This window comes from Cololabis saira, chromosome 10 (genome assembly GCF_033807715.1).
Source record: "Cololabis saira isolate AMF1-May2022 chromosome 10, fColSai1.1, whole genome shotgun sequence".
Lineage (NCBI taxonomy): Eukaryota > Metazoa > Chordata > Actinopteri > Beloniformes > Belonidae > Cololabis > Cololabis saira.
Genome location: NC_084596.1, coordinates 12,513,335 through 12,532,835, shown reverse-complemented (window position 1 = coordinate 12,532,835; position 19,501 = coordinate 12,513,335). Strand labels below are relative to the sequence as shown.

The 19,501-nt window shown below is 42.1% G+C and overlaps 1 protein-coding gene across 1 annotated transcript in view; it reads left to right on the top strand.

Moving 5' to 3' along the window:
* LOC133452432 (receptor-type tyrosine-protein phosphatase F) overlaps positions 1-19,501 on the top strand; it is a 199,390-nt gene that overhangs the window by 152,221 nt on the left and 27,668 nt on the right. The window contains exons 20-21 of the mRNA XM_061731732.1: positions 3,514-3,626; positions 13,392-13,489. Coding sequence (XP_061587716.1) covers positions 3,514-3,626; positions 13,392-13,489 — 211 coding nt within the window. The remainder of the gene's footprint in view (positions 1-3,513; positions 3,627-13,391; positions 13,490-19,501) is intronic.

Here is a 19,501-nt window from a genome sequence, read left to right as displayed (position 1 = left end):
CCTGTTCTCCAACCTGCCATGCTCAGCCTTCGCAGACTGCTGCGCTGCCGCTGTCCCCCAAAAGACTCATAAAAAAATGTGACTGGTTAATAATAGGCCTGGAGGCGGCCACTGCTGAGCGGCACGTCCTCCGTCTGGAAGTCTTTTCTCTGCGTGGACGCAGATTGACAGTGGGGACTGTCGGGAGGTGGAAACATGCCCTTTTCACTGAGGACTGCCAGTGAATGTGCATCAGAATGATCACAATGATATTAAAGCAGCTAACAATTGTGAGGCTTTTCTCTGAAGCCTCAAGCATTATTTGTGCTTTCAAATAATGAGCTTATTTTTTATTATTTTAGCTTCCTGTAAACCGTAAAGAGTGCAGATTACATTAGCAGAAAGAAGTTCACGGATACCAATTACACATTAACCGTACCCCTTTTCTTTTGTTTTTTTGTTTTTGTTGCCTGGCCAAACGCAGCAAACAGGAAAGGTGGGTACTATCGTCCCTGCATCGGCCCCAACCTCATCCTCCACAACCTAAACCCTCCTCATCTGTGTCGTGTCAGTGCTGGCGTTTATGAGCTCTTACAGGACTGCAGAGTTGGTAACCTCTCAGCTTCAGCTGACATTACAACAACAAAGAAAGAAAAACTCACAAAAGAGAGAGACATTTCTTTAAACGGTTGTTCAGTCTGACTGAGAATCAGCAACTCTGCAGCCTTTCATAACTGAGGTCGAACAAACTCCCGGGGTCGCTTTCGTGTGTCCCGGAGCATGTTCCACATCTAGCGCCGCTGCTCGTTCCTCAGATCGTCCCGTCTGTCATGTTTGTCTCCGTGCTGTGTTTCATTATCCAGCCAGTGACGGTGGCGCACCTTCCAGTCTGGCCCCGTCTGAATATGCCAAGGCATCACCTTCTGGTGAATGGGCCATTGTGCAGTAAATGCCAGATGAGAGAACCGCTGAAAAAGACGCCTTCACATAATTTAAACTGACATTTCCAACCGAGAATCATTTCTCCATTTTAATCCTTTTTTTCCTCCGTTCACTGCTTGCTTGTAGCGAGAGTCTCCACAAAAGGGCCTGTTCTTCTACCCTCATTAAGTACGTGTTGTACTGCATGCAGTCATCTGGTTGCACAGTGTGTGTGTGTGTGTTGGTGGGGGTGTGTGTTAGGAATGGGTGATATTTTACCGTTCACGATAAACCGCCAAAAAAATTCCCCACGATAAGAATTTGTCATCTCGCTGTAAAAACGATAAATTCCTGTTGATGACGTTTTTGTGTAAAGCTGATTTATGGAAGGAAGGAAGGAAGGAAGGAAGGAAGGAAGGAAGGAAGGAAGGAAGGAAGGAAGGAAGGAAGGAAGGAAGGAAGGAAGGAAGGAAGGAAGGAAGGAAGGAAGGAAGGAAGGAAGGAAGGAAGGAAGGAAGGAAGGAAGGAAGGAAGGAAGGAAGGAAGGAAGGAAGGAAGGAAGGAAGGAAGGAAGGAAGGAAGGAAGGAAGGAAGGAAGGAAGGAAGGAAGGAAGGAAGGAAGGAAGGAAGGAAGGAAGGAAGGAAGGAAGGAAGGAAGGAAGGAAGGAAGGAAATGAGCCTGGAAGGAAGGAAGGAAGGAAGGAAGGAAATGAGCCTGGAAGGAAGGAAGGAAGGAAGGAAGGAAGGAAGGAAGGAAGGAAGGAAGGAAGGAAGGAAGGAAGGAAGGAAGGAAGGAAGGAAGGAAGGAAGGAAGGAAGGAAGGAAGGAAATGAGCCTGGAAAGAAGGAAGGAAGGAAATGAGCCTGGAAGGAAGGAAGGAAGGAAGGAAGGAAGGAAGGAAGGAAGGAAGGAAGGAAGGAAGGAAGGAAGGAAATGAGCCTGGAAGGAAGGAAGGAAGGAAGGAAGGAAGGAAGGAAGGAAGGAAGGAAGGAAGGAAGGAAGGAAGGAAGGAAGGAAGGAAGGAAGGAAGGAAGGAAGGAAGGAAGGAAGGAAGGAAGGAAGGAAGGAAGGAAGGAAGGAAGGAAGAAAGAAAGAAAGAAAGAAAGAAAGATAAATTCCCATTGATGACGTTTTTGTGTAACAAACATGGCAGATCTGAGAGCGAGATAGATTCATAGTTAAAAAGGTGGAGTTGAATTGTTTTGTTTTTTTTATCGTCATTCTTATCGTTATCAGGATAAATGCCAGAAATGATCGTGATACATTTTTTAGTCCATACCGCCCATCCCTAGTGTGTGTGTGTCTCTCCACCAGAGATGATTAACCCCGCAGGGACCGCTGGCATGTTTACTTCAGACGAGCACTGAAGTCTTATGTAGATCGGCATCTGGTTGGGTCAGAGGGATAGATTAGGTGTGTGGAGAAAGCGTCCCAGATGTCCGGCATGCACCCTCTCCCTCAGCTCAGCCCCAGTTGCAGAACAACTGGATACGCTCTGGCACAGCTCTCGGCCCGGAAAGGGAAGAGATGCTTGTCAGAGATTAGCCGTCATGCCACTAGCATTCACTTAAGCCCCCGTCGTAGGAGATAACGGGTGGCGGCGAAGGCCCAAGGAACCGGCAGCTGAGGACGGACCAGGTTAAAGCTGTGCGCGCACCGCCAGCTTTGTGTATTCACTCCACGGCGTGCCTGAACAGAAGGCCCTGCTCCTTCTTAAAACCTATGCCCGCCACTTGCAAATGGAGTGCAATGAGATGTGAAATTTCCACAGGGCGCCCTGATGCTTCTTTCCACCCATTTCCATTTGCTGTCAGAAGGTTTGAGAGTCTGCAGCTGCAGTGTGTGTACATCTGGGCGCCTGTTTGTGTGTGTATATGTCAACAGATGCCGGCTGTCTGAGTACAGGCGGGCTGACGTTGCTCTTCCTTTCCCCCCACCTGATGGACGGAGCTACGCTCCACTGAGCCTAGCCGGTCCAAGCAAAGCTGTTCCCCCCCTGTACCGTGCTAGCCGCGGCTAGGCCGGGCCCGGCGGCACAGGTGCTACAGCACGGCTCTAATTATCCAGTGTTGTGCCACCCAGCTGATGAGCTAATTACTGCATCCGCCTGTTTTCCACTCAATCTGGAAAGCCAGTAAACACAATGTGTTTTTAGCACAAACACGCAGCAGTGAACGGCACACATTTAAATCTTTGCAAACACACATTTGTGTACTCGTTTCCCACACAGCAGCTGTCACCTATCCAGCAACAAGCCCCAACTAGCCCGCTCTTGCAGAATTACTGTATTTCTTTACACACTCAGTATTCTCAAGTATTTTTTTTTTTTTCCCCCCTCCGACTAAATAAGGATAAGGCACCAGAACCTGCTGTCACCTGGATTGCTAGTCCTCAGAACCCGGTTTTCAGAGCCATTACATGGGCCATTAACCTCATCAAGTATGCAAATGAGTCAAGTGTGTGCTCATCGGAGAATAATTGATGTCATTTTAAATCATCCTGTCATTTTTACTTTCAGTTTGCTCGCAGAATTGATGACTCAAGTTAGAGCTCTTGCGTATCGTCTCGACATGATGTAGTTATCACCTTATTGTCTGTCTTTTGCCACCTCAGGAAGCGGGCATCCCCGTTGCCGAAGGACGAGCAGTCCGGTGGCGTCAAAGACTCCCTGCTGCCCAACTCCTCCGACCCCGTGGAGCTGAGAAGACTCAACTACCAGACTCCAGGTAACGTCGCTGCAGCAATCACAGCTGTATCTTCATGAAGTTTCTGTCAAAATCACTTTGCTTTCCCAGATGATTCTTATCTAGGGTTGCCACCCGTCCCGTAAAATACGGAATTGTGCTTTATTTGAGAAAAAAATGTTGCGTCCCGTATTGAACTAATATGGGACGCGATTTGTCCCGTATTTTCATTAATTTTTACACCATATTCTAGTTGAATTATTGACATAAATTAACTTTTACACCAAATTCTAGTTGAATTATTGAAATAAATTAACTTTTACACCATATTCTAGTTGAATTATTGAAATAAATTAACCTTTTACACCATATTCTAGTTGAATTATTGAAATAAGTAACTTTTACACCATATTCTGGTTGAATTATTGAAATAAATTAACCTTTTACACCATATTCTAGTTGAATTATTGAAATAAGTAACTTTTACACCATATTCTGGTTGAATTATTGAAATAAATTAACCTTTTACACCATATTCTAGTTGAATTATTGAAATAAGTAACTTTTACACCATATTCTGGTTGAATTATTGAAATAAATTAACCTTTTACACCATATTCTAGTTGAATTATTGAAATAAGTAACTTTTACACCATATTCTGGTTGAATTATTGAAATAAATTAACCTTTTACACCATATTCTAGTTGAATTATTGAAATAAATTAACTTTTACACCATATTCTTCACCTGTAACTATATTCTACATCTGGGCTGATGTGGACATACAAAGCATAGGAGGATATTTCAGTTGCTAGTATGGCTGGCTGTCTGTACAGTCATGCAAGTTCAATGCTATTAAAGCACTTTAAACTTTAAATCAAAGCATTTTATTTTTTCATATAAAATAAACACATTTTTATTCAGTTTAGAAGTTTAGGGGCTTTTTTTTGGCTCCTGCGCTGCTGAAATCAGGGCGTCCCTTATTTCTATTTCTGAAAGGTGGCAACCCTATTCTTATCCCAACGAAATTACCCCCTTTGATCGATCGCAAAGATGATGCAGGAATCAGTGGGAGAATTAGCCCCTTGTTTGAAACGATATTCAAAACCGCCTAATTACCCAGATCCGCCCAGCGTGTGACGGCTTTATCAGGCAGAATCTGTGTCCGACTCCTGCTTTCTAAATCTGGACCACCGGCAAACCAGAGCTGCATATCACATAAACCAGAACTGGCGCTTATCTGGCCTACATCTGGACCCGACAACTGGCATGTTTCTCCATTTCCCTGAACTGCGTACAGCGAGGGCACGTAGGCAATCTGCACTCGCTTGCCAGAGCAAATGTAGGCATGGCGAGGCAACGTATCAGCCGTACACGAGCCAAAATGTGCCCTCGTTTGGACCACATACCCTTTTTATTGCAGCTCCTTATTGGGATTTCCAACTTGGATTTCCCTGTTTGATGGTGAACGGAGAAACATGTGTGTGTGTGTTAAATTGTGTGAATATCTAAGTGATCGGTGTTTGGGCTTAAATCGGTGCAAGTTCAATCAGAAATCATGAAATTAAAATATTGTGATTTTCTGTAATGCATATTTTTGAATGCCATGAACACAAGGAAAACAAATTATCTAGCAATTCACTTTAATACAAAATAACAAAATGAACTGAAAAAAAAAAAAAAATAAGTATCTTTCCTAAACAGAAACCTGTCCTGCTTAACTTAAAATTGTATAAATTAATATAAAACAATACAGGACTGTCTCAGAAAATTTGAATATTGTGATAAAGTCCTTTATTTTCTGTAATGCAATTAAAATTAATTAATGCTTAAGAAAACTCAAATATCCTATCTCAAAAAATTTGAATATTCTGGGAATCTTAATCTTAAACTGTAAGCCATAATCAGCAATATTAAAATAATAAAAGGCTTGCAATATTTCAGTTGATTTTAGGGCTGTCAGCGTTAACGCGTTAATCGCGATTAGATTAATGCAATCCATAATGCGTTATTTTTTTTTAATCGCATTTTAATCGCAAACCTTTTTGTCCCTTCTACTCACCCGTAGTCGACTATTCTGTAATGATCCAGAAGAGGGCGGTAATGCACCGGAAAAAACTGGATGCCAACCGCCAATAAACCTCAAGAAGAAGAAGACTCCTCTGTAGCGCCATAGACATAAACACAATAACCCTCTTTATTATGTCTATGTGTAGCGCCATGTTTGCTGTTTCCTAAAGTAAACTTCCACCACCACCAACTACAAAGAAACGCCAAACTGAACCACTACCCGTGGATAGAAACAGAAAACGTGTGTTCGCCGAGAAGTGGCTGCATGATGTTACGCGGCGACGCGCACCGTACGTTCGCGCTCCCGCGTATCCTACCCCGTAAACTCTGCGTTGGTGCAACGCGGAACCATAAATCAGCCAGTGTCCGTCACTGCGTGCAGCAGTTACCTGCACCAGCAAGACGCTGCTCTCTGATTATGGCTCAAAGTTTATGAAAACCCCAAATAAAAAATAAATTAGAGAATATTTTATGAAATCAATAAACAATTCCATCATCAAAATTATAACAAATAAAGGTTCAACATATCTTGCTTTGAATGTAATAAGACTAGGTAATATATTAGTTTCACCTTTTAAGTTGAATTATTGAAATAGATTAACTTTTACACCATATTCTAGTTGAATTATTGAAATAAATTAACTTTTACACCATATTCTAGTTGAATTATTGAAATAAATTAACTTTTACACCATATTCTAGTTGAATTATTGAAATAAGTTAACTTTTACACCATATTCTAGTTCAATTATTGAAATAAATTAACTTTTACACCATATTCTAGTTGAATTATTGAAATAGATTAACTTTTACACCATATTCTAGTTGAATTATTGAAATAGATTAACTTTTACACCATATTCTAGTTGAATTATTGAAATAAATTAACTTTTACACCATATTCTAGTTGAATTATTGAAATAAATTAACTGTTACACCATATTCTAGTTGAATTATTGAAATAAATTAACTTTGTAAAGGACCATATTGAGCCATTTATCTTTATAAGTGAATAAATATCGTTTTGCCTATAACTTATTCCTGCATCCCTCTTTTATCAATCCGGCGAGACGGGTCACCGCGTTTTTGGAGCCCCAAGTCACATATCCAGGGGCTCCTCTGAGCACCAGACCAAAATAATTATGTGCAGCCCTGTCTATATGGCACTTTGTTTAATTTGAAAAACTGTATTTGAAGTAGACAGTGTTTTAAGTTGGTCTACATGGCACTTTTTTGAAAGAAAATACAAAAGGTCAAAAAGGAAATTCTTTCTTTGTGTTCATTTGATTCCCAATTAAGACACAATGGTAAGAAATGATTTACATTATGGGCTTAAAACTGCCTTGAAATGCAAAATAACAGAATTTTAAACATGCAATTCAAAATGCGATTAATCGCGATTAACTTTTGAAATTCTGCGATTAATCGCGATTAAAAAAAATAATCGTTTGACAGCCCTAGTTGATTTGTAATGAATCCAGAATGTATGACATTTTAGTTTGTTTAATTGCATTACTGAAAATAAATAACTTTATCACAATATTCTAATTTTCTGAGACAGTCCTGTATATGAGCAACACCCATTACGGTTAAAGAAGACATCTGTAGATGTTTCAGCAGTGTTCAGCTTTTCTGCTCAGGTTATCAACCTGACAAACCCCCAAAAAACAGAAAAAAGCCAAATAGGTAGGAATAAAGCAGGTATTTTGGCTGATGAGCGAGCTGAGTGACTGCAGATTGTACCCAGACGTTGAGCGTTCAGCGGGCTGGCTGGAGGAAGCAGGGTGTCGTTTGAGGGTGCCCACCTCAGCATCAGCCTCCCTCCTATTTCCTCCTGATTTTCTTCCTCCTCCTCCCCTCGCCCTCGCTCCTCCTCCCTCCATGAGCTCCTTTCATTCCCCCCAGCTGGTAATGAGTCCTGCTGCCTCTGATGTCAAGGTGAGCCAGGCTGAGGGAACAATGGAGCCGAGAGAGAAATGTCAGCCGCGGCGCACGCGGACACACGCGCGTCGTTCTGTGGGTTTTTCCTCGTGTGTGTGTTAGCATGCGTGTATCCCTTCTCACGGGTTATTAAAGATCCCATTTGGCATACACACACGCGCACGCACGGCCCCTTTGAACCCCTGCAGAGGAATTAAGCAGCGCTGCCGCTCTGAAAGAGCCCTGTTCTGCCATCCTCCCACTCCACCTCGCTCTTCTTTTGTCTTCCATTTCCCCCTGTAGGGTAATCTCTTTTCTCTCCTCACTTTCTCTCCCTTCTCGCTCTCTCCGTACGTCAACACCTATTTCCTTCTTTTTCCTCTCTTTCCACCTCTCTGTGTTGCTTCAAGAGCGGTGATTATCGGAAATCACCACGGCTCGGTCTAGACCGTGAAATGGTGTGAGACTCGGGGCCCGAGCCGCGTGAATGTTGAGCGGCCCGTCCCCGTCCCCGCGTCCTCCCGCTCGTTCTGCCTTTGATTCCTGCCCAGCAGGTGAACATTCCTGCTCCCATTCAGATTGTTGTTGAGTGCTCCAAATGATAACAGATCGTGTCTTTTTCAGTCTTCACAGACTTCTTGGGGGCCTGTTGGCACTCCAACCACTGACGTGTGCGTAGACGCGTTCAGGAGTTAGTGACCTGATGTGTCTCTATCGGACCTGGTTCACATAGTTTTTTGTTGTTTTTTTTCCTCATTGAAGCTTCTTCAGGGCTTCAGAGCAGTCACTCAGATACTCTGGTTTTATATAAGTTGTGGGTGTGCGATTAATCGATTATAAATCTAAATCGGATTTATTAATCAAGACGATGTTAAAAAAAAGAAAATCGGAAAATCGATTTCCCTTTTTTGCAGCTGGCTGCATTACAGACAGAGCTCGTCTAGTCATCTTTGTTCGGTCAAGAAAATTGTAAATGTTGTCACTTTACTAAACTCAAGGAGGATTTACAGTATCTTTCAATTGCACTTCATTCCCAATAGGGACATTTGTTTGCTATTTTTTCTTTAAAAATAAAGATAAAATATTTGAAACAATTTATTCCATTGTCTTTTGTAGTTTTACCAAAACCAAAAAAGGGTTTTCAGAGAAAAAAATCGGGATTTTATTTTTGTCCAAAATCGCCCAGCCCTAGTTTGACCCCTTATTGACCTTATTGTGCAGTTTCGACTCTTTATTCTATCAAATATGATATTATTGTACTCCGCCAGCTGTGGGGTAAATTACTAACTTGGATCCATTTTCCCTCGTATCCTGGCATAAACATATGAAACAAAGTGCAGCGTTTGCACCTGACAGGCTCACTTTGATATAATTGATATTAAATTAGGCAACAATAAGCAAAAAATGTAATAAACACTCAATATTTTTATTTTTTTTCATTTTCTACTTTTAGTTGCGACCTCATTTGGGAATATGGTCTTTTATTTTTCACAAAGGACCTAATAATAGCCGTTGATGATTGGCAGCTGTTCGTATTAGTACTTTGACTTAAATGCTGTCTTGTTTAGGTAGATGTAGCGAGAGGAGCTAGCTAGTCTGATGGATCAGAAACACATCTAGAAAGATGTGGGGTCTGAAAACAGTCCATAGTGCCTCCTTATCCAAAGGGCGGCACCGAGGGAGAGTGTGTTATGTATGATGCTGCGTTCACACTGAAAGCGTCACGGGTGTCCAGACGCTTGGTGCATTCACACTGAAAGCATCAGTGCCTGCAGCGGGGCGGGTTTTGGGCGGCGTTTTAAGCTGCACTGCAGAACTGGAGGGAACAGTGGGAACAGCCTACTCATATAGCGTACACATCTTAATTTTCCTATTTCACCATAGATCACACTTTGGGACGCCTTCTTTATATTTTAGCGTTATTTCCACGTAGATAAGAGTGAGTTTGATGCTCCTTAACAAGTTTGGTCCGCGGATCAACATCAACCCAGCGAGCCCTTGCCCCCGGTGGCTGATTTATGGTTCCGCGTCACACCAACGCAGAACCGACGGCGTAGGGTACGCGGCGACGCACACCGCACCGCGACCCTACGCCGTCGATTTAACGCGGAACCATAATTCAGGCTTCGCTGCAGTCTCTGCGCTGATACTGACACAGCGGGTCGGAGCGGATTTGGTCATGATGTTTAACGTGTTTTGTGATTAATAAGCACGGGTTTTAATTATTTTTCATTGGATCAATGTAGCAAATAAAATCGTTGGGACCATCCAGCTCCTTAACCATCAGATACGTGTTTCACGTGAGCAGTTCAGGTAAAAACGGCAGTCAAACCAGCAAAAATGTCATTTTGCTGGATGAAATATATTAATTCCTGATAAAATAAGTTTGTTAGTGCACAGCTCTGCTCCTGTACGCATGTGAATCAGTGTACGTTTGTGAGTACATGAAAGTACAATCTGCATTGAGGGTTCTTGCTTCGGGAATCCCGGTCTGTGATTGGACGACGCCTCGGCGTCGCCGCTGCTCATTTGCATAAAGTTCAGATTTTTCAACTTCAAATTGACGCGACGCTTCCGCCGCCTCCGCCGCCCTCGCCGCTCCCGCCGCTCCTCGACGCCCGTTTTCATAGACAATGAAATGGCAGCCAGACGCCTATGACACCGTGACGCTTTCAGTGTGAACGCAGGGTAAGAGTACATTCAACTTTCCCTGCAGCCCGTCGGCAAAACAGCAAACACATCTACCTTGCAAAGGAATGATATGAGAACTGTCTTCTGATCAACTTTGGATGAAAAAGTCAGACTCTTTAACTGCCAAAGCCGATTGAAAGTGTGGTTAATCCTCAGCTGCAGCCATCCACGTTGCTTCCATCAAGATAACGTTTCCTGCCCACAGACTCTCTCTATGAGGATACACTGATTTTACTGGCTCCCCGTGACTTTTGGGCATATTTAATGAGCTCCAGTGGATGGTAGCTACAGTAGACGTACCTGCAAAGCAAGTTTTAATCTGCTTGCCAGCAGTACGTCTAGATCTCCAGGCTGCAGAGAAGCACCAGGCAAAGGAGGAAATTGAACTTTTAACTGCATCTCCGCTCTGTCTGCATCAGGTCCCTCCACTCTTGAAACTGCTTATTTCAGGAAAATCTTGCTTTGTGTTAGATTTCTCCCCCTATTTGACTAGAATTAGTCACTCTGGTCTAAAATACTGGCTCTAAGTTTGTTTGCAGGGCTCACTGTATGCACAGGAGCTTTTTCATGCATTTACAGGCCAGCTCGCCAGCTCTTCAGATGTGCACTGCAAATACTTCCCAAAGTTCAACATTTCCTTACCACAGTTTGGAAAAAAGTACAAAACCAACTCAGCGTCTTGCTCAGAAGTTTTTTTTTTTCTAGCGTGTTTCTCCCCAGAAACACATCAACTGCCTCTTCCTTCACTTTATAATTTACACCTCCTCCAACAGCTCAGCTCCCGATGAGACTTCAGAGCCTGAGACTTGAGAACACATCCTTCCCACGACGCTAACAGACTCTTATGATAACAGCATGTTGTCTGCCAGCTGCAAAGACATGCACTTATAGTTAGCCGGTGCAATTTCCTAGTAACTGGTCACAGTGTTCTCAATCAGCGAGGGTCCAGTTAAGAGAGATTTTTGTGCCCTAGTTAGGGCTGGGCGATATGGACCAAAAGTCATATCTGGATATTTTCTAGCTAAATGGCGATACTCGATATATATCGATATTTTTTCTGTGCTATAATTGGGGTTTCCCTCAAAGCATTATAGCATAGCATCTCTGTTAGCATCTCTGTTAGCATCTCTGTTAGCTTCATTTTTTTCTGAGGCAAACCCTTAAAAAAACAGTCAGTTTTAATACAAAGCATCGTGCCAAATGTCACACAGGAACCTTTATTAACAGAGGTTTGCACAATATCAAAATGTATAAAACAAATGAAATCAAAATAAACTGCCTGCATATAGAATAAAAATGCTTTTTGAATAAAATAAAACAAATATCCCTTTCCTGCATAACAATTAAATTAAAATACACTGTGCAATTAATACAATGTAGACAGTAACAGGCAGACTTTTCCACTGAGGTTGACAGTTGTGCAAATAACAAAACATTTGTGCAAATCTAAAATAAAACATTCAAGTCAATTTGTCACAAAATAAGCTATATCAAAGTAAAAAAAAATTAAATCGATATAAACGATATTATCTCGTACCAAATCGCGTTTGAAAATATATCGATATATATTAAAATCTGGATATATCGCCCAGCCCTAGCCCTAGTCTCATCCTGGGCCACCTCCATTGACTGAGTGTTGTTCTTCCTCCCTCCTTTACTCTCCTCTCTCAACAGGTCCCAGCTCTCATCGCTGCCCCAACACTCCAAGTTAGTCTCTTTTCTGGCATACTGCATATTTCCCCCCACACATGCAGTCCTGTGTCGCTCACTCCTGCACCCATATCCCTGTTGCAGTCCTGACAGACATCACAAGTTTACAAGCTTGTAGCCTCTGGCACTCCGAGGATGCAGCACTGGCCCCCGGTCTGGCTGTGAAACGTCCCGCAACACGTTTATGATGCAGAAGCTGAGGACTGTATGGTTTCACGGATAGTTGAGCAGCAACGGACAGTTAGACCGGCTGTACATTTTGCCTTGTTATCTATGACTTCACCCTCCATTTAACCAAAAACCTATCTTTAAAACAGCCTCACAAACACAGACACACTGGCGGTAATGTCTTTTCGACGGCCTCTCTTTTTGCTAGGATTAAATTTGTGTAATTGGTCAGGCCTCATGTTGTAAAGTGGCCACGGTTACCAGTCATTACCCATCAGCATTACAGCAATAATAAGCTTGCAGAGGTCTCTCACCTGAAAGCGTGGCCCTTGACCTCCCAGATCTGCTCAGCTAAAGCCACTTATGCTAATACTGTAAAGACCTTTTTAAAGTGTCTCATTTGGGCGACTTCAAGGTTGTATGTAAGGTTAATGACGCTCGGTTTCAATCCGAAAGGTTTCTTCCTGCATTTCGTACAGTTAACTTTTCACACACAGAGCACATTCCCAGCAATCCATTTAAGCGCATAGCCTTCCAAGATCAGAGGCACAGGGGGAATTTGTGTCGGTAGATTAGCAATAAATCATCCAATAACCCGGCGATGAGGAATCTAGAGAGAGGCAGGGGGGGGTCGTTTGAAATTAATCCAGCCCAAGTGCTCCTGGCTGCACCGAAAGATAGTCTATTGTAAGGGAAGGGATTTTCAGAGAAATGAGTTTTGGCTGGTGACCAGTAAGTTGTTTTTTTTATTTTTTTTATTTTTTTCCCCCCCCTCTTCTATATGAAGTGGCAGTGTGACTGATTTGTAGAGACTTGTGGATTCTTGCTCCGTTTCCACCTCAGCTACCAGCTGAGCTTAGTGGAGTTGGAGAGATGTCTGCCATCACGCTTCCTTCAAGGAGCATGCTCACCCAGTCACTCATGCGCATCTCCGAGCCAACCCCACCTCCGTCCTCCTCACTTTCCACGACAATGCCACCAAATGTCATGAAATGTCACCAGTGTGTTTCAGCTTGCGCGCTCTGTATTCCTCTCCCCCCCCCACTCCCCCCGTCCCTCTCCTCATACATTGTCGAACAGCGTGCACTCCCCTCGCCGTCACACAAGCCACCTCATGGTCCCACCGGCAGCCTCACTCACTCCGCGGCCCCACCATTGTTTGTGTAAGTCAGTGTTCCCGTTTGATGTGGGAGCAGCCAGGTCTCACTCTTTCCTCTCCTCCCCTACCTCCTCTTCCTCTCTCCCAGGAATGAGGGAGCACCCACCCATTCCTGTCATTGACTTGGCCGACCACATAGAGCGACTTAAGGCCAACGACGGCCTCCGCTTCTCCCAGGAGTATGAGGTAAGAGCACGGCGCCAAACGCGCTGCAAGAGATTCCCACTCTCTCAAGGGCTTAATTGTTGTTTCCTTGTTATTGTGTCTTGAAGAAACTTTCTTTTTTTTAATTTCATATGCATGTCTTCTAATGGATTATGGGAGACTTCTGTCACAGACAGTCTTCAGTCATTTTTACAACTCTATTACAAATCCCACCAGGAAACCAACACTTACATTAAATGCTGTGAGATACTTTTTCACAAAACTAGCAGGTGGCGAGCCGCTTCAGCAATCTGTGTGCGTCTTGCTGTTTCCCCGAGGAATGGTTTTTTTTTTGCAGGCGGTCTCTCCAATGCAACTCCGTTGAGGGATTATCTCTTGTCAGTGTTCTTCCTCAAAAAGGAGAAAAAAGATAAAGGGAGCAAATTTGCATTTAAAGTGCTACACAGTTGGTTTGGGGGTCTGAGCAAGGCCAAATAAAGAGGAGAGGTATCCTTGAATGCAGAAAAACACGATTTGTCTTTTTATTTATTTGCTCTGATTGTCGGATCTATTGTCTGCTCTAATCAGCACTAGTGCAATGATGGATGTAACAAGGCTGCTGGAATTCTCTAGATGACGTTCATTCTCCTCTGACGATGTGAGCGAACATGCGTTGCTGTGTCACGATACCGAGCTGTGCACATTCATTCGTTACGGCATCCTCATAAAAACCACACGACGCCACCGTTTTTAACTGTTCAATTATATACAGTACCCTTCAGCTAGCCGGTGTAAAAAAATATTATCTGTATTAATTAACTTTTTTATTATCTATCTGTTGTAAACTCTTACATTAAAATGTGCTTGTGTATTTTGATTTTAGATGAGTGAGTCAGACTTTATTTCATTTAGACTTTAGAGAAAATGTACTCTGAAGGTTGTAAATTGTTGTGCTAATGAACTTTTTTTAGAAGAGACATGCTAGGATGTGTGAGGGTTATTGTTTATTTAATTGGTTCCCCATTAGCTGCCACCAGAGTGGCAGCTACTCTTCCTGGGGTCCACACACAACAAAACATCACATAAGACACAATAGATTTCATGTCTGACAAAACATAAAATCAATAAAAACAAGTAAAGCAAACTTACAAAAACAATGCAAGACATAAAAACAAAACATAAAAACAAACGGTATAGGCTTCAAATTAAAACAAACTAAAGTACACTAGAACCAACCGTCACATTAGGGATGGGCGGTATGGACTAAAAAATGTATCACGATCATTTCTGGCATTTATCCTGATAACGATAAAAATGACGATAAAAAAATACCAATTCAACTCCATCTTTGTAACTATAAATCTATCACGCTCTCAGATCCGCCATGTTTGTTACACAAAAACGTCTTTCTTTCTTTCTTTCTTTCTTTTTTTCAGGCTCATTTCCTTCCTCCCTTCCTTCCTTCCTTCCTTCCTTCCTTCCTTCCTTCCTTCTTTTTTCCCTTCTTCCCTTCTTTCCTCCTGCTCTCTCCTTCCTTCCCTTCTTTCCTTCCTTCCTTCCTTCCTTCCTTCTTTCCTTCCTTCCTTCCTTCCTTCCTTCCTTCCTTCCTTCCTTCCTTCCTTCCTTCCTTCCTTCCTTCCTTCCTTCCTTCCTTCCTTCCTTCACATACGTTGTGCGTGGATTTAACGCAGAACCATAAATCCGACTTAACACAAAAACGTCATCAACGGGAATTTACCGTTTTTACCGGGAGATGACAAATTCTTATCATGGGGAATTTTTTTGACGGTTTATCGTGAACAGTAAAATATCACCCATTCCTACATCACAATACATTAAACCATATCTCATCTAATTCCCTCAGATTTAGATAACATTTTGATTCAAATTAATGTGTTTTTTAAACAGTTTTTTAAAACTTGCCTTAGTTGGTGCTTCAATAATCGTAATTGGCAACTTGTTCCACACGGAAAGAGCCCGATATATTCTAGACCTCCAGACTGTTCTGGGTTTTGGTTTCACTAAAGAACCTCTAGTAGCCTGCCTGGTATTGTAACTGTGCTGATCTCTAACATAATGTAGTTGTGAATACAGACGGTTTGGTTGTTTGCTGTAGAAGATGTTTCTGAAAAAAAACATTAAGTTACAAGGTACAGCTTTGTTAACAATAATAATAATAATAATAACAATAATTCATTTTATTTATGGACGCCTTTCTAGACGCTCAAGGTCACCGTACAAAGTTAAGAGCAATTAGTCTTCAAACACTCAAAAGAAAAGCACCAATAAAATACAGCATAAACCAAAACAGCGACAATAAAACAATGAGAAGGAATGTGGTGGTACTGATACCAGGGATGCACGGAGTTCATAGTGAGAAGGCCTGTCTAAAAAGATGCGTTTTCAAGCGTGGCAGTGGAAGTGTCGTGCTGGATGTGACATGGATGAGGATTCCAAAGGTGGGGGGCTGCGCGGCTCAATGCTCCTGATCCCATGGTAACCAGGCGAGCTGGATGGAGGATGAGGTGGACGGAGGAAGAGGACCTGAGAGATTGGCCGGCTATTTTGAGATGGAGGAGTTCAGAAACGTAGGATTGTCGATGGCTTTGAAAGTGAAGAGAAGGATCTGGATGCGATGGTGGATGGGAAGCCGGCAGAGGAGCTGCAGAACGGGTGTTTATATACGACTGATGGAGGGGTTCTAGTGATGACACAGAGTTCTGAATCAGTTGCAGTTTATGGATGGACTTGGCCGGCAAACCGAGGAGAGAATTACAGAAATCTAACCGGGATGTGACCTGGGTGTGAACCAGAACTTCAGCCCCGGAGGAGGAGAGTGACGGGCGCAGGCGAGAAATACAGGACTGTCTCAGAAAATTTGAATATTGTGATAAAGTTATTTTCTGTAATGCAATTAAAAAAACAAAAATGTCATACATTCTGGATTCATTACAAATCAACTAGTGATGCACCGATTGTTCGGTAACCGAAATTGTTCGGCCGAAAATGGCAAAAAAAACACTTTCGGTGTTCGGTGGAATAAGTGGGAAAAAAAACGAACAATTAATAACAGCGTTGTAACATAAGGAAATAGACTGGCCGCTCCGTAACTGTTGCGCACCACATAAATCGTTGGCCAACCAAAAACTAACCACATAAGAATTTTACCTAACATTCACCAGCAGGTGGAACCAAAACAACATAAATCAATCTATTACAGGTGCGTTTAGATGACGAAATCAAACAGCGAAGAGCGTGGAGTGAAGTGGTGCGGTGCAAACATGTCAGCAGTGTGGAAGTATTTTAGAGTGGCAGAGAATAATACAAGAATGGCTGTTTGCAATGAATGTTCTGCTCAAATATCTAGAGGGGGCACATCTGCAAAGTCTTTCAGCTACAAGTTTGATTTATCATTTGAAATGATAAAAAACCCTGAGCGCTTTAATGCATTTTTATTGTTTTAAGGCCTATGTTACAATGTTCAGTCAGTTAAGCCTAACGTAAGCTCAAAGATGGCCACAAAATTATTTTGCTAATGTATTTATTTGAAGTTATTGTTCTTTGCTGGTATAATGTCTGCTGGAATATTTAAGAAATGCTGGGAAATTAAAAAATGTTCAGTTTTTTATGTTCAACAAATGTTTTCTACCTTGTAATTTTGTAAAAGATATTTTTCTTTTAAAAGCATGCCTAAATCCAATTTATTTGATTTATGCATTGGTGAAAAAATTGGCAAAATAAATGAAAAACTGCGAAGAACCATGTTCGGTATTGTTCGGTATTCGGCCAAGTGTTTATTATTATTTTCGGTTTCAGTTTCGGCCACAAATTTTCATTTCGGTGCATCACTAAAATCAACTGATATATTACAAGCCTTTTATTATTTTAATATTGCTGATTATGGCTTACAGTTTAAGATTAAGATTCCCAGAATATTCTAATTTTTTGAGATAGGATATTTGAGTTTTCTTAAACTGTAAGCCATGATCAGCAATATTAAAATAATAAAAGGCTTCCAATATTTCAGTTGATTTGTAATGAATCCAGAATGTATGACATTTTTGCATTACAGAAAATAAAGGACTTTATCACAATATTCAAATTTTCTGAGACAGTCCTGTATTACGTAAATGAAAGTAAGCTGACCGAGACATTATGGGACTGATATGGGACTTGAAAGATGGGGTGCTGTCCAGAATGACGGCACCCAGTGTTGAACCTACGCAGCCCCTTCATTTCACATGAATGTTGCTAGTAAAGTCCTACGTTTCCTAACATAGAGCATTCGTGCAGTTGGGGTGGGCGTCTTATTTTGCGAATCACCATGAATCAGCATAAATCACGGCACCGATTTGGCCGTGGTAAAACAAATCTGCACTCAGTTAAGTACTTTCTTTTGCTGCTCGGTGGCTCTCCAGCCTGTTGAGTTAGTGCAGCCGAATCAAACCAGAGAAAGTGGCTTGTACGACTGCAGGCAACGCGCCCGGCGCCGCTTCCTCTCTTCAAAAGTCATTCCAAGCCAGGGAGGACCCCCCTCCGAGGCCCGGCAGATGGCCATCCTGCCCCGTGCCAGGCGAGGCGCTGTGGCGGGGCTCGTGGCGCTTCGTCACAGTCACGTTCGCCGGCTGCTGCCGTTGCTCCGTACCCCAAGGCTCCGAATTTGTAGGGGGAGTTGACTCCTTCCTCTCCCTGACGTTATAAGCATCCCATCATTTCCTTTACCACCAACGCCAGTCCGCTCCATGCTGAGCAATGAGCACACTGGGTAATGAGAAGAATCAGTCAATCAGGCATGCTCCAACTTTTCTGGCAGTCTTTTATTTTATTTTATTGCCAGAAGGAACAACATAGCACAGTCATCACAGAGCTGTCATTATGTTCATTTGAAAGTATTTCCAGAGTTTCTCTGAGAACACCTTGGGCATTTGTTTCTCACCTCGCTGCCGCGCTTGCTTGCTGGTTGTCATCACTCTAGCGTGCCTGCTGTGTTCACTGAGCTCTCAAAATGAATAGGATATGTTTTGACTGGAAATAAAATGTTTGTCTTCATAAAGCCAGGTAACGGCAGAGAAATTGGCAGTGTTGAGCTCATCAGCAGCAACAGGCCGATGCCCCCGTGACTCTCAATTTGGAGCTGTGGAGGAGGATTCTTTTTGTTTTTGTTCACAAGCACTCCACATTTTTCTAGTTTTTCCCCACTAATAACTACCATGTACTTTCCTTGTTTGTGCATCCATCCATCCAATTATCTATACCAGCTAATTCTTATTTAAGGTCCCAGCTCTCGACGGGCACAGTGCGTCAATTCAGTCAAAGCTAAGGTATAGCAAGGTTACGAGTCACAGAACTTAACTAGAGTATCAATCAACACGTCCAGCAAATACTCATTACAGAAGTCTATGTAGCTTATCTGTGTGGTCAAGAAAATTGGAATTTTTTCAAATGCAGTCTCGCTCACTGCAAAAACTCAAAATCTTACCAGGAATATTTGTCTTATTTCGAGTTAAAATGTCTAATTTTTAGTCAAAAAATCTCATTACACTTAAAACAAGAGTCATCACCAGAAAAATAACTTGTTATTTGACCATTTTCACCTGTTTCAAGTAAATTTTCACTTGAAATAAGTAGAAAAATCTGCCAGTGGGACAAGATTTATCTTCTCATTAGAAGCAAAACGATCTTGTTCCATTGGCAGATTTTTCTACTTACTTTAAGTGAAAATCTACTTGAAACAGGTGAAAATGGTTGTTTTTGAGTCTTGTCTTAAATGTAATGAGATTAAAAAAAAAATGAGACTAAAAATTTGACATTTTAACTAGAAATAATACAAATATTCTTGTTAAGATTTTGAGTTTTTGCAGTGTATAATAACTAGTGAAATCGATCATGTTGTTCTTATTTGCATTTGTAGTTATTCCATAAATGTATTTAAAAAAACAAACATTTACATTTAACCCTTGAAGCAAAGGTGTGGCGGCTGCCATACCTTGCCATACCCAATTGACGCCCCTGGACGGGCAGAAGGCAGGGTTCCACGGTGGACAGGTCGCCTGC